The sequence below is a fragment of the Sebastes fasciatus genome, chromosome 20, assembly GCF_043250625.1.
Source record: "Sebastes fasciatus isolate fSebFas1 chromosome 20, fSebFas1.pri, whole genome shotgun sequence".
NCBI lineage: Eukaryota > Metazoa > Chordata > Actinopteri > Perciformes > Sebastidae > Sebastes > Sebastes fasciatus.
The window spans coordinates 1,986,963-2,002,198 of NC_133814.1; the positions used below are offsets into that span (position 1 = coordinate 1,986,963).

Here is a 15,236-nt window from a genome sequence, read left to right on the forward strand (position 1 = left end):
ATGTTTATTTCTGACTAGAAGTTGACACAGTGCTGAGCTGCATCTCAGACTAATCTCCAGGTTCCAGCTTTCAGATGATGTACACCACTTCTATGTGACATCTACTGTTGACCTGCTATCTCCCCCTAAACACCCCCTGGGACTCCCTAAAGAAGACTAAAACGGGTCTACTGTTGGTCTCAGAGGGTTAAAACAAAAAAAAATGTCAAAACAATCACACAACAAAAAGGGTGCAAAAATATTTATTGCTAATAAACCTGTAGTCAGTTGGTGTATATTTGCCTTATATTTACAATAATAGAGTACAGAGGGATGGGAATGTGAAAGAAAAATCCCAACCATTTAAATAAATACAAAGGGACTGCCACTGAACAAGACTACAAACATAACCAACTCCAACAACTCCTCTACAGCTGGACCAATGATTGTAGTGAGAAAAAAAAAAAACTCTATATAAATTTTCATATATATATATTTAAATTATAGTCAGTGAATCCCATCCATATGCATTCAGCTGTCACCTTTCCAAAGGGTATATCTCAGACTGATCCAGAGAACATCCACAATGTTAATTTAGAAGTCGGGCGATGAAGCAACATGGTGGGTGTTTTGTTTCCTAATGCAGACGTTGATCCGTAGCTTGTTTACTGAGCAACACTTCCATCTGTGCTGGAATGATGATGGAGCGGTGGAGCGTTAACGTGCAGACCTGAACGCCACACTCATTCCTATTGGTTTTATGCAAGTATTACTCATCAATACGTAGTTGTGTTTAGCCTTCGAACATCACATTTATGCCTTTGGCTAGCAACAGTCTAGGGAGTTAAAACAGTAGCTTACACAGTCATAGTTTTAGTGTACGTATACATGACAGATGCTCAATTAAAAACAGTATTTACAGTAAGACATGGCAGCAAAAAAAAAATACAAAAAAATGTCACAGTTAACTGAAGTGCATGGAATGCAAAATCTAGACATGAAATTCAAACTTCATACCATGTTTTTTTTTTTTAATAATATATGATCTGTGTTTTGTGACCAGTGTGTAGTGTAACTAAATAAGTAATCACAGAGCTAAAATATAGTGGGCTTTCTAAACATGCAGCAAGGTAGGCAGACACGATGCGTCGCTGTCAGAACTCCTTAGTGTCTTTATTGTCAAACAGGTGGAGTCTCTGCTCAGCCGTCAGCCCTTCCTTTAGACTCTGGAGGGACGAAGAGAGAAGAAACACACGTTAATAATGACTGAGATACAACTTGTTCTGGTCACATGTTCCTGAGCAGGCAGTGTTTCCCTTGTCAGTGTAAACCTTCCGTCACCCAGTGATTACACCTCACACAAACACCACCATTACAGTTGCTTGCAAACCCTTCTGTGATATGGAGCCCCGAAAACTCTTGCAACAGTGGCCAAGTACGGGATGATGTACAGCAAGCCGGTCATTGCTGTGAACTAAACCCTGACAGGATGATGCCACACGGTGGACCCCGATGCGTTTATTTCACAACAATGAGCTGCTAGCTGTACATTATCCCGGTTATTACACGGCTACTTTGAAACAAAAACGGTCCGACAGAGTCCGACATCAGAACTGCGCCCATAGCAATGGTTTGTTGCCCATAGCAACGGTCTGTTATACATAGCAACGGTCAGTTATAAAGAAATAACAGACCGTAGAACGCCGCGATTGACCAATCAGAATCAAGCATTCAACAAAGCTGTGTATTGAGTAAGGGATAATGTACCCCTTCAGGGTGATGCAAGACCCCTCTGCTCCGTGTCAGGGTGTTGCATCACCCTGTCGGGATTTATTTCACAACAATGACCCGCTAGCTGTACATTATCCCGCTTATTACACAGCTACTTACTTAAAAAATCAATAATTTGACACAAAAACGGTCCTCCAGAGTCCGACATCAGAACCGCGCCCATAGCAACAGTCTGCTATACATAGCAATGGTCTGTTATACATAGCAACGATCTGTTATAAAGAAATAACAGACCATAGAATGCCTTGATTGAACAATCAGAATTGAGTATTCAACAAAGCTGTGTAATAAGCGGGATAATGTACAGCGAGCCGGTCATTGTTGTGAAATAAACCCCGACAGGGCGATGCCGCACCGACCCTGAAGGGGTTTATTTCACAACAATGACCCGCTAGCTGTACATTATCCTGCTTATTACTTACTGATATCAATAATTTGACACAAAAACGGTTCTCCAGAGTCCGACATCAGAAGTGCGCCCATAGCAACGGCCTGTTATACATAGCAACGGTCTGTTATAAAGAAATAACAGACCACAGAGCGCTGTGGTTGACCAATCAGAATCGAGTATTCAACAAAGCTGTGTAATAAATCATTTTAGCCGCCAAGCTAATACTAACAAGGCTAGTTAGCTAACACTAAATAGTATAATGTATAATGACTAAAACATGATTGTCTTTTTAAGTGCATGTCTTTGGCTTCCTTGTGTCATCACTGACATTTCTCATAATGTCAAACTAAACTAAAACTAGCAGATAGCTTTGTTAGTGTTAGCTTGCTGGCTAAAACATTTTAGCTACTGTTCCAAGAGTGATGCTACAGCGGTACAGAGTATCTGAATGACTAGCATCACCTGCACTCTAGTTATAAGACAAAGGTTAGCTGTAGCTGGTGCTCTGTGTTTTACCTACCAGTGTTTGTTTTGCTGATTGTTGTTGGTTTTGGAGCTCCATAGTAATCAACTCATTCACAAAATACATGAGCACTAATGTCAAAGGACACACGGATTAGTAATTACTGTGTTAAAAACCCAGTGATCTCTCAGACACAGTGTTTGTTCTTCACCATCACGTGTCTGTGAGGTGGAATATTTGTGCGTATTAATGTCAAGTGATGATTTGGGATCTACTGAGTGCTTCAGAGGTGGAGGACAAGAGGATGTGCTTGAAACCATCCATTTGTGCGTCTGCTTTGGTTTACCTAAAAGGAGAAGGGGAGGGAGCCTACACGTCCTCAGCAGTCCCTAACTGTCCCAGGGCATGTCTCGACTCACAGACTGAGGACAGAAGGGGGGAAAACACACCGGCAAGTGTGTGTTAGACTACTGTAGTATTTCATTTGTATCACCGCATTTTTGATGGAGTCACAGAACAGATGAAACAAACGCAGCCCCAGCAGGAACACCACCAATTCTGACACAACAGTGGGGATGCAATGCTGCATGCAACGCTGCAGGCGACCAGTAGATGGCAGTAAGTCATCTGAAACTGCTTCAAAAGCCTCTGATTGGAGACCTCTAAAGTCAAAACAGCAGCTCTGAATCTATTGCTTGCTTAAGGAATATGACACAATGGATGATACAGATCCACGGCCCACAGTGGGATGAAGGATTGGTTTCACTCGTCATTTGGCTACTTAACAGGAAAACCCACCTTTGACCTCAAGGTGCGCTCGGAGCGTTTGGCTGCAGCAGCTGCCATCTTGAGGATGTCAGGGTTGCTTTTGGACTTCATGATATCTAGGAGGGAAGACGTGTCAGAGTTTAAATAAAGGGAAATGACAGAAAGGGGTCGAGTCCTCAGGTGAACTGAATGCTGAGTTAGTTGATCCACAACGGGCCTCATGCAGGAAGCACTACGTTCATTCTTAACTGGCACATATGAGTGAATTTAGAGAGCTGGTCAAATTCACCAGTTATCTCTCAGGCCGTGTTGTCACCCCATCATGCCAGGACGCATTAACTGTCAAATCTGTACGCTCCGAGATCAGATCTTGCTCGCATTGGGATCTGATCAGCCAGACCACATGCCGAGGTGGCATCGAGTTCTGCTATCAGTGAGGTTGTACAGCATGTGGACACAATCCAGATCATTTATCAAACGTAGGTCTTGCATCATAATAATCGAATCTTGTAAAGTTATGAATTTATTCTCGTAATATTACGACTTTTTTCTTGTTAAGTTATGACTTTATTCTCGAAATCTCAGATGTTTTTTCTCTCAATGTGGCCCTAATACTCTGTAGTACATTTGCTCTTTGGCCCTCACTGCATTAAACTTATATACTATATACTTAGACTATAAACTGTTTTTTTTTCTTTTGATAGTAAAGGTTGCTGACCACTGGTCTAGGAGAACCACACCTTCCAGCACCCTATAGAGCTTAAGAGGTTAAAGGAAACTGTGTTTATCACCAAATTAGCGGAGCTTTGTTAGCGGCTATTCTTCAATAAAACAAGTCTCCTAATATTGCAGGGAGGAAGAGTATGCAGCAAAAATAACAGGGGACTTTTATTGTAAAGAATATATAAGAAATGAAATGTGTTAATCCACCGTTTTACAGCCGCTCCTTTGACTACGAAATATAACCGATCACTGTCCGATCAGGCAGGTTGTGGAGTTCTGTGTAACCACAGCCTTAAGACACAAACTTAGACGCATTCTGAATTCTTTCTGTACACACCGGTCAAACCAGGTGTTTACAGAAAGTCTGCCTTTCAAAAAGTTCAAAGCTGTTCTTGCACGAGGCCCGCTGTGTTTCTATTTGTTCGTACCGTATCCTCCTCGCTCCACTTCCTCCAGCGACGGCTCCCCGAGTGCCTCGTGAGCCAGCTGCAGCTGGTCTCTGAGCCGGCCCAGATCCCGCTCCGCTTTGGCCTTGACGATGCTCAGCTCTGTGTAGATGTCCTTGTACTTATCCGTGGAATACTTCTTGTCCTGAAAACACATTGTTTGGCATTTCAGATGAAAGGAATTCACGTTGTCTCTCAGCTAGGAATTCATAGATGCCCCCTGTTAAAAGGGCTTTCCATGTTGCTATCTTAACAGAAATAAAAAACAAAACCACTGTACTCTTTGGGCAGATTGGAGTTCGTCTTTCAGGGAGTTGATTTCCTGCTTCAGGTACTGGACCTCGGACTCCTTCACCCTCAGCATCACCTGGAAAAAAAGAGGAGATAAAAAGATGATTAGTGAAGAAGGCTACACGACTTTGCGAGAAGCTGCCTCAGGAGCATCAGCTGCTATTTAAAAGCTCGCTAGTACAGACTTGATATTACAACATATACGTATATATATATATATATATATACAGGATTTTATGCACATTTTATTGCTTTGTTTGAAGTGATTTTTTTTGGCTTGAACCTTACTTCTAACTCATAGAGCTCTTTTCCCAGTATTGTGTGGTTTGAGTCTCCCGCTCCGTCCTCAGACGTCATGGAGCGCATCTTGGTGATCTCTGCTGCCAGACGGTTGTTCAGCTCCTAAAAAAGCCACAGCAGTTGAGCAGAAATGCTTTCATGCACCCTTAAAAGAGTGTCCCCTGAGGACATCCTTGTACACAGGTGTGTTGTGTGTACTACAGTGTGTGTGTCTGCACCTGGTTGTGTGCGTTGAGCTCCTGGTTCTCTCTCTGACATTGCCTGAGGGCCTGCCTCTCGGCCTCCAGCGCCTGTGCCAGGTGGGCGTTTTCCAGGCACTTCTGGGAATACTGCTCCGACAACACCTCGATCTCCCGCGTGAACGAACACAGCTCCTCCCTAAAACATAACACAACACCACACTGAGAGGATATCTAATGGCACCGGTTTGGGTTGAGGAGTTAAAGAGTGTAAATGCAGCTAGATGTTCAGGCTCTGGTTCAGTTACCCAGTCGGTCTTTACTGTCCTGACAGAACAGAGTTTGTCATGGTGGGATGAGGGTCATAAAAACACTGGAGGTGTGTAATTCCATGTTCAGCAGCTTTGGGATCAGTCACTGAGCCAGTACACAGACCATAAAAACAGCTTAATGAACTTCTGTTTGATTTACTGTCACCCCCCCTCCCCCTCCGTCATATACCACATACCCCAGTGAAATGTCCGGAAGGTATGGAGGTATGAACAAACAGAAGCCTAACCCACGTGTCACCAAAGTTCAATGTTACAGCAGGTGAGCTTGAACACAGAGTACCTCGACACGTCCCAGCAAGTCATTAGCAGCTGCAATATCTGACACTTTATCAGTACTCACATCATATGAAACCTTCTTTAATCAAGCACAGTCCAAACGGTATTAAAAAGCACATAAAGAACATTTGCAATGTCAGCTGGGATCGGCTCCGGCTGGATGGATGGATATATATGATCAGAGGTCTTTGATCAACATCAGCCTGGTTCTAAAGATCATATATGCATATATACTATGGACAACTTACTCATGCTGTCTGCGAATCTCCTCTATGTCTGCGTTTTCTGTGTTGCTGTTGGCCTTGCGAGCCTTGTCCAGCTCCTTCTCCAGCTCTGTCCGGTGGGCGTTTTTCATCGCTTCAATTGCTAAAATAACAGACAAAAAAGCTTTAATAAGTACGTACAACATTCATAATTTGTTCTATAACTATATTATTACTAAGGTAGGGTAGGCAAATATAAAAAATAAATGACCACAACAGCAGCTCTGTGCTTTCTTCTGTGAGGTCAAAGGTTATTTGATTCAGGATGTTATTTACCAGAGATGGTGGCTGCCGTCTCCTCTGCCAGCAGTCGCTCCTTCTCCTCATGCAGGTTCTCCAGCTCTCTCTGGTGTTTCCTCTGCAGCTCGTCTATCACCCTCTGATGGGAGTCTTCCATGGCAGCGAAGCCCCTCTCACAGGTGGCCTATGAGACAGGAGAACATGGTGCAACAGTGAGTTCACGGGCCATCTGGGCATGGACCTAAAAGGTTCTCTTGACCATGTAACAGGGTAAAAAAAACCTGGACCCTACAATATATAAACCAGTGCACATCATCGTCATTCATTTCCAGCAAATAACTTGCAAGCTACAGCCTGTTAGCCACGAGCATGTTGAGCCTGTGTGAGTACAAAAAAGGGTTAAGAGGAATGACAGGATACACAATACACTGAAGGAATGAATAGACAATGAGAGAAGAGGGTGGAACAAAATAGACGCTGCCATTTCCTCCCCACAGGAAAACATCCACCGATCATGCTTATAAAATCTTTATTCCAAACTGAGCTTGTGTTGTTGAATAGTGGCTGTAGTCTGCAGCTAATCCTAATCTGCCTATGGGCCAAATCTCTGATGGAATGCAGGGTTAAGCTGAATCTAATACAATCATGAATAGCTGGGCATCTGAGACATTGCAGTTAGCATCGGGTATTTTTGCGGCCAGCTTGCCAAACTAGCCCCGTCGGGTGGAATGGAGAAAAAGGAGAGAGGAGAGTAATCCTCATTAACACACTTTTAGAAAAAAAGCCATTACACTGCTATTATAACTAGAGTGAACGTTTCCACAAGAAGGGATTTCAATGGCCTTTCCCACTAGCCCGACTAAAAGCCTCATCCTGCTTCCGGCCTCTATTCACTGCCACTAATCTGAGGGCTCAGTTGATGGCCGTGCCCTGGCCCGCGACCCTGTTTCTGCCTCACTCTAGCTCCGGCCAAACCGGAGAAATGGAGGTCCGGTGTGTTTTCACAGGGATGATAAAACCCCCAGAGAGAGCTCAGAGCCAGGAACCTGCTGGGAGAGGCTGAACCGTCTCCCCCACAGAGCAAATGTAAACTTCCTGCTCTGACATCAGACCACGCACAAGCTTTATTTAGAAGCATGTCAGGCTATGTATCTTGTGTGTAAATATATCCTGGGTCATGGCGGGGGCATGGACTCGCTACTCAGACACTGCAGGGTATTTAGTTACAGTAGACACAAGATGACTATCTGATCACATTATTAACACTCCAGCACAAGTAAAACTCACTAAGTCAAACCTTTTAAGGTGTCACAAAGTTACCACTTAGTTACCACCAAATTGACAACTGAAAATTAGCCTCCACTGCTCCGAGTCAATAATCACCGCGTCTAAACTTTTTAACTTTGTTATTTCTTGGATTGGATTCGTAGATACCTTCCAACCAGGATTCAGATATTTTCACTATTCCACTACAATCCCATCAGCATCTATGAGATTAACAACACTGAGTTGCCGTAGACAGATCACACGCGTTTGCGCACTGTGACGCTCGGAAAAACAACACAGAACCGTGGCCGCTAGTGGACGAGGAGTAGTTTGGACCGAAGAAGAAACTACTAAACTTCTCCAGATATGGAACAAAGAACACGTCAACAGCAACTGTCTACAACGCACAGAAACGCTGAGGTGTTCCTCCAATATTCAGTTCATATGAAAGCGAGGGGCTTCGTTAGGACCGCACCGCCGCGTCAAAGTAAAAACACTACGTCAAAAGTACTTTATCACACGCTTTTACAGATTCATGTCTTTGGTATGAACCAATGGGATTGGGGCAGAGAGCCACAGGGTGAGGAAGTGAGAAAGTAGTGAGACTAACACACTGGAGGACTAAGGCCGTGGTTACACTCGTCTTTTCAATGCGATTTTTGTGATCAGATGTGCCGAGGTCGGAACTCAGCTGTGTGCGCATTCATGTGTTCACACTGGACGCTTCAATGCAACCTGCCTGGTCAGTTATATTCCGTGGACAAAGGAGCGGTGACAGTGACATTTTCCCCCGTTATTTCATTATTTAAAAGCTTTTATTTTGAAGAAGCAAAATCAGGAAATGTTGGGTTTTCATCAGCAGTAACTAGTAAGGACTCAGAGAGCGGGTCTCAGCTGTGCTCCCGTCCGTGTGGGGGGGGAGATGATGCAAGACCTACCTACGTTTGATAAATTATCCCTCACTGAGATCAGAACTCAATGCGAGCCAGGCCACCTGCATGTGGCATGATCGGATGGCAAAAGTCACATTGAAATGTAACCACGGCCTAACACATTATTTCTTTTGGTCTTTTTCATGGGATTTGTTGACAGTAATAAAAATATAGAATAACACCGGCCTTATCCTTTAAATGCACAAAATAAGCTAATAATAAACTATTTTATACTTAAGTCGAATCTGACCACATCTTAAAGGGTTGGTTCACACAAATCCTAAAACACATTACTTATATATCCCTTGCAGTGTCTAGCCAAGCAGATGCAGTTTTAGTTGGATTTGCTGGGGTTTTGAGACACAATCAAAGCATTAAGATACTACATTTACAAAACCTCAACAGCAACAAGCTATTCCAGAGACAATGTTACTATGAATAGTATTAATAAGGAATAATGTTTTACCAAAGATAAGAGTGCTGTAAAGTGTCCATAGCCATGTCTGTGGATTATCATGTGCAGGGTCTGAAATTAACTTTTTTCACTTCCTGTCACTGTAGCAGGCAAGTATGTTTTTTGTCTGCCACTCAGAAATGTTATCTGTCACTTCTGAAATCTCTACACTAAATGAAGGAATAACATTTTAGAGCTGAAGTCATTCAATGTTCGATATATTTTACTTTATTTACATTGGGGTTATAATTTACCTTCGCCCAATACTAATTTTTACTGAAGAGAGCTTGAATGCATCATAATGTAACACAATGGAACCTCTGTTAACGTGAACCTTGAAGCTTGATCTCTGTTATTTAGCCAATCATCAGGTAACGCTACTAACTGTCCTCCTGCTGATTTCAACACGGATTTGTAGTTCACAGTGTCGCATTACCAGGGAAAAAATAGGGTGTGTCCCCTCAGGTTTACTAGCGCCATGGTTTTGTGCGTTTTTTTTCTCTCCACCGTGGTTCCGGTCCCAAACAAACTGAAACATGGCGTATGCCATTGCGTAATTATGCACGTGTAACTGTTGGAAAGTATCAATACAGAGGAATCGATAGTCACAGAGGCATGAGGAACCAAAGAATCAGACAACTAGGAACCGGTTCTCAACAGGAACCAATTCTCATCCATTGCTTTTTCCCCTTCTACCCTGCATTTGGCGGGTGCTAATTTCAGACCCTGATCATGTGTAACACTGACACGGTTTATAGAGAAAGATATTTCTGTTGAGCTTTTATTAAACGTATTTTTGGGCTGCTTTGACAACAGATTTCCTTTCACCTCCATTGTGTTGGGGAAACCCCCCACAGATAAAACCCAAACTAGCTGCTTGGCCAGATACCATTAGGGGTAAGAGAGAAAATATGTATTTCAGTCAGTTGGGTGAACTGACCATTTATCACGACAAGAAGTACGAAAGCCTACACTTGAAGGTTTATTCATGTCCTTCATGTGACTAGTGGTTTTACAAAATAGAGTCATGGTCTGCTTACTAGCTTTTTCCAGAGCTTTCAACCACATTTCAATGTCTCCACCAGCAGTTGTTGGCTCAGTTATCACGGAGATGTCCCGTATAAGTTGCATACTTGGGTCACGTAATCACAACTGAGCCAACAACTCAATTTGCTGCTGAAGACCATGAGATGCAGTTGAGAGCTATAGAAAAAGCTAGTAAGTAGACCTTGAATTAAAACTACATAGTCAAATCATTTAAATGTTATGTCATCAACTGTTATTCAGAGAAAGTATGGAGTAAGATTAAACTGTTAGTAGAGACGGCCAAAGGAAAAGAGATCCAAACCGTACAAATGAAGCTCGTAGGCAAAATAACTTGAAATGATAATTCTAAATATTCAAAAGTTCAGAAATATTTGCCCTTCAAAATGTAAATAGCAAGGTCAAACGGTTAGATTAATAAGCACATTGAACTACAACCAGAGGAACTCATTTCAGAGGATGATATGATGGGGTAGTGTAAAACAATCTGATGGCTTCTGTTGATTCTTTTTTTTTCTCTAATCAAATGTTCCAGTTACTCAAAGTTCTACAAGTGATGAGACTTCAACAAAATGGGTTCCTCAGTACACGACTACTGCGGCGTCAATGATCACATAAACCTAGAGAAGGGTTAGTTTTCATGCAACACAGAAGAAAAGTGGTTTACAGAACAAAGATGCGAGAGTAGGGTGAGCAGGGTTAGGAAGGGGAGCGGGGGATGGGGAAGGAAGGGAGGATCTGGGAATGCCACAAAGGAACACAAGGAATCACAGATGGAGGACAGCAAGGACAAGGAGCGCTTCCACCTTCAGGTTTTCCAGGTCTTTCTCGTATTTCTTCCGTAGAGTCGTAATGTCTCCCTTCTCTTCGCGCCGTCTCATCTCTTGGGTCATGACCGACACCTGGGTGACCAGCTCTTGAATGCGCTCCTTCAGGGTGGATGTTTGGTCCGAGGCGTGGTGCGGCGGTCTGTCCTCATCTGTCCAGTTCTTTTCTGGGTTTGCCGGACTCATCATGCTTCTCAGCTCTTCCATTTCCCAGTCAAACCTCTCCGTGAGGTTTGTCCTCTCCGTCTCGTGCTTCTTCCGCAGGTTCTCCATGCAGTCTGTCAGCGAGTCGATCTCTTTCACATTTTCTTCCGAACGGACGCGGAGTGTCTCGCCGGCCATAGCGATTTCCTGCCTCAACTTTTCTGCTTCCTGCTCGTAGCTGTCTTTGACCTCTCGTAGTTCCTTCTTATGCCTGGCTATCATGTCATGAAGCTCAATGTAGTTGTCCGATGAGTCTATGGGCTCTCCTTCGATCTGGATCAAAGTCGGTGGCCCTGCGGTGGTTTTAAAAGAAGCCTCAGATAGTTGACTCTGAAGATCTGCCAGTTTGGACTCGAGATCTCTGATGACTTCTCTCAATTTAGGACAATTTGGACAATCCGAGCAACCAATCTGAACATTTGTCTGCTTTAATTCTTTCTCATGTTGGACTTTCAGCCTAGCGATCACATAAGACATGTGGGCTTCTTTAAGGGCGTCAAACAGATGTTCAGATGACTGTTTCGGTTCTCGACCAAAATCAAAGCTTGTTAGAGACAAAGACACGAGCTGGTCGTCTTTGGCTAATTTCACACCGGATGCAATCTGCTTCAAAACACTTGACTTTGCCTCCAAGGTCTCTGTTAACTCTTTAAGAACCAGGGCATGTGTTTCATTATCAAGCCATCTGTACATGGCTGCAAAATCTAGCTCCGCCACTACCTCGCTCTCAACTTCTGCTTGTGGACAAATCCTCCTAATTAAGAGCATCAAGCGCCTCTGTGCCATCATCTGTTGTGCCACGCCTCTTTCACAGCTGTCAGTGTTTTCCTCTGGTTTGATTTCAAATGAACCCAACAGCTGGCTCCAGAACTCTCCCTCTATGACCAACCTCATGTCTTTCTGACTCACACACAGTGGCTCTTCTTTCGAAAAACCGAATAAAGTGCTTTTTAAATCACTGAGCATTTTCTCTACATTAACATCTACCTTTGCTAACATCTCTAAAACCATATTAATCGCCTCAGACTTCTTCTCAATCTCTCCTACTACTTGCTTTATAAGTCCTTTATCATCGACCTGCTTCTCTCCTGCCTCAACACACTCGCCGAGTGTCTTTTCAACTCTACCGGTCTTCTCTCGTAGCGTTCTTATTTTGTTTTCTGCCTCTCTTAGCTTCTCTCTACTGACTTTCTCAGATTCCTGTTTTAGTGTGATTAGTTCACTGTTCCTGGCTTCAAGCTCCAAACAGCGCTGCTCTGTAGACTGAAGGTTTGCCTCCATCTCAAACAACTTTGCTTGTGAGGCTTCGAGGAGCTCTTTGAGTTGCTCTTCCTCTGGGTGTAACTCCTCGTCCTCACAATCTGTGTGAAAGCCTAGACCTTTCAGCCTGGCGTCTTTCAACTGCAGCTTCTTCTCAGTGTCTTTTAGGGTGCTGCCGAGCTCCTCCAAGGTAATCAGAGCTTCATGGAGCCTCAAGGATTTCTCATTCAACTCCCTCTCGTAAAACTCCCTGTCTATAGCGTTTGCCTGGTTTTCAGCCAGTTCGGCCTTCAGTCTTTTCAGCTCTTCCGTGACCAGATGATGCTGTTTGCCGCCCTGCTGGCCGATCAGCTCGACTTTCAGTCTGTCTATTTCCCTGTCAGCCTCGGTCAGTTGGTTCACTATCTCCTGACACCGTTGTTTCAATGCCCCGTTTTCACTAGTCAAAAGTTCAACCCTCTGAGAGAGCATCCCATTCGTCATCTCATTTGTCTTCGAATGGTTTTCAAGTTCTGAGAGGGGGCCATAGGGGCTTTTTAGGCTTTCAAAACTTTGCTTCTGAACCTTACCCACTAAATCCTCCATGGTTAGAAGGCGGGCTTCGTATTCACGGATGCTTTCTCCTGCCCTGGCCAAACTCATTTTTAATGTTTCATTTTCTATCTCCTGCTGGTACTTCCAGGTCTCCAAGAGCTTCTGAAGTTCATATTTCTCTGCTGTCTCTTGATTGCAACTATGGAATCTCAACACTTTTGCCAGCTCCTTTAAGGACAGAGGTTTACCAGCTATCAAGTCCTCTAGTTCTTGAATTGCCTCTGTACTGTCCTGGAACAAGAAGCTAACTGTTTTTTGGACAAGTTCAGGGGGAGGGTCTTCCAGAGTGGCTAGTTTTGGGGGTTCAGAAAAGCAAGGTTCCTTGATGGGGAGGTGAGAAAGCGAGAGGCCAAGCTGTGCCTGCATATTGCGCTTTTTCAGCTCTTGCAGCTTCAGGAGCTCTTTCGTCTCCTGGTACTTCTTTGTTAAACTCTGTGCTTGAGAACTAACCAGTTCGGGCCTCTTCGTCTGGGGCGTCACATCAGCCTCCAGACCCAAAGGGTGCTCCGGCTTGGAAAAGGGGACCAGACAGTTGGTTAACACACAGCAGGGGAGACACAAAGCTTGCTAAAAAAAAATCAGCGTTAACTACCAATTATTTCCCTCATTCAAAAAGTGACATTACAAAAAAAAAAGATTTCCCACATAATCCCAAATGATGTAAATTAACAGTGATTCAAAACAAAATCAAAACTGCGTTAGATTTTAATGGTGTAAATTCAAAGCAAAGGAAAGAGATTAAATGGCCAGGGTTAGTTCTTCTCAACAGAGCATGCACATTAAAAGGTTAAAAGTTACTTAATGTGTTAAGTAATGCAATATTAGTTTCAGCTTAGAAGGTTTACTCAAGGATGGAAGGCATACCAGCTCCTACAAACACATTTCTGAGGTTCTCAGGTCCAAGCTCATGTCTCGCACCAAAGCAATTCTTTTCTGAGAGGAGATGAATAGTATTATCTGACTAAAATCTAATGTTCCAATATATTTTCAAACTTTCTTCAACTTTCACTGCAAGTTACTTAAGTGTTCTATTTCTCAAACAAAAAGCAAGACAACAATAGCATACATTATAATCTAAAAAAATCAATCAACTGAATCATCTATAAAAGTAATCCTTCAGCCTCGAAACCATCCATACGTCGACACATAAGCACAGCAATTCCTCAAACATCACACATTTATGCCATCACATAGCTTCGGTATGTACAATAATATGTGTTAACAGATCAACAAATGGCGGGTCTGTATAGCAGTTAATAGAAGATGAGAATCTGACGTCCATGCAAATAATTAAAAAACAAGCCGAGAGGTTATTATTCATACACGTCGAGCCAAATATTCTAGCAAGTAAAGCTACTGTACCAGTGACCATGGAGGTTAGCATCACTCTAAATCCACATTTAAAAAAATTAAGTGATCAACTATTTTTAGCCAAGTACAAAGAATAAGGCTATAATTAAATATTAACAAGAATATCTGAAATTGAGATGATCCATCAGTAGTTTAAAAATATATAAAATAAGAACCTAAAATAGAAAAACATTAAAATTTCAATGGATAATAAAAAAAAGATGAAATTTTAAATGGAAATACACAATACTAGTTTTTTTTTCTCTTCATCATGGCTTTCCCTCCATACCCCATTTGCACTTTTCCATTTTAATTTCCGTAATTTGAACTGAATGCACAGAAGCGGGCATGGTTGTCACATGACAATATGTGTGTTTCTATCCACCAGTTTTAAGCACATTTTGATTTTGAATTGAAAAACAGGGTGGAAAAAAAGTTTTTTTAGGCTTGGCTGGGGTGCAAAAGTTGGTCTATAAATAAAACCAAAAAACAGTGCAATGGAAACATTATTCCTAACAGTTGAGTTAAAAAATATCTCTTTCTCGTTTAGAGTGAAATAATCCTCAGAAAGTCACATCATCCACCACAAAACTTGAGTTCTGTGTTCCAAAATCAACGCAATACTGAAGTAAACGCTAGCATGAGTTCAGATACAGTAGAGACCTATAACACAGAGATAGATGAACTAGTAGAAGCCAATGTAGTAATAAGATCTCAATGTTTTTTCCAACATGCAATGAACTCATGCAGAGGCACATGTCTGGAGCCATGTTGTTGCTTTGATGTCAGTTTGTTTGATGGTTTTCTTACAATAAAATACAACATGCAAAGAATGTTACACAAAATGGAAGAGAAAAACACTG

The 15,236-nt window shown here is 42.6% G+C and overlaps 1 protein-coding gene across 4 annotated transcripts in view; it reads right to left on the minus strand.

The window, feature by feature from the left end:
- Nucleotides 1-226: 226 nt before the first annotated feature.
- The window catches only part of LOC141758423 (myosin phosphatase Rho interacting protein), a 50,615-nt gene continuing 35,605 nt past the window's right edge, over nucleotides 227-15,236 (minus strand). The window contains exons 16-25 of one of the 4 annotated variants that reach the window (XM_074619829.1): nucleotides 10,945-13,533; nucleotides 6,479-6,626; nucleotides 6,188-6,305; nucleotides 5,371-5,530; nucleotides 5,141-5,254; nucleotides 4,842-4,928; nucleotides 4,544-4,706; nucleotides 3,423-3,508; nucleotides 2,971-3,046; nucleotides 227-1,205 (exon numbers count right to left, since the gene is read on the minus strand). In XM_074619829.1, the coding sequence (XP_074475930.1) occupies nucleotides 3,014-3,046; nucleotides 3,423-3,508; nucleotides 4,544-4,706; nucleotides 4,842-4,928; nucleotides 5,141-5,254; nucleotides 5,371-5,530; nucleotides 6,188-6,305; nucleotides 6,479-6,626; nucleotides 10,945-13,533 (3,498 nt within the window). In that variant the 3' untranslated portion in view covers nucleotides 227-1,205; nucleotides 2,971-3,013. The remainder of the gene's footprint in view (nucleotides 1,206-2,970; nucleotides 3,047-3,422; nucleotides 3,509-4,543; nucleotides 4,707-4,841; nucleotides 4,929-5,140; nucleotides 5,255-5,370; nucleotides 5,531-6,187; nucleotides 6,306-6,478; nucleotides 6,627-10,944; nucleotides 13,534-15,236) is intronic. The other 3 variants (XM_074619828.1, XM_074619830.1, XM_074619831.1) reach the window with 3 other exon arrangements.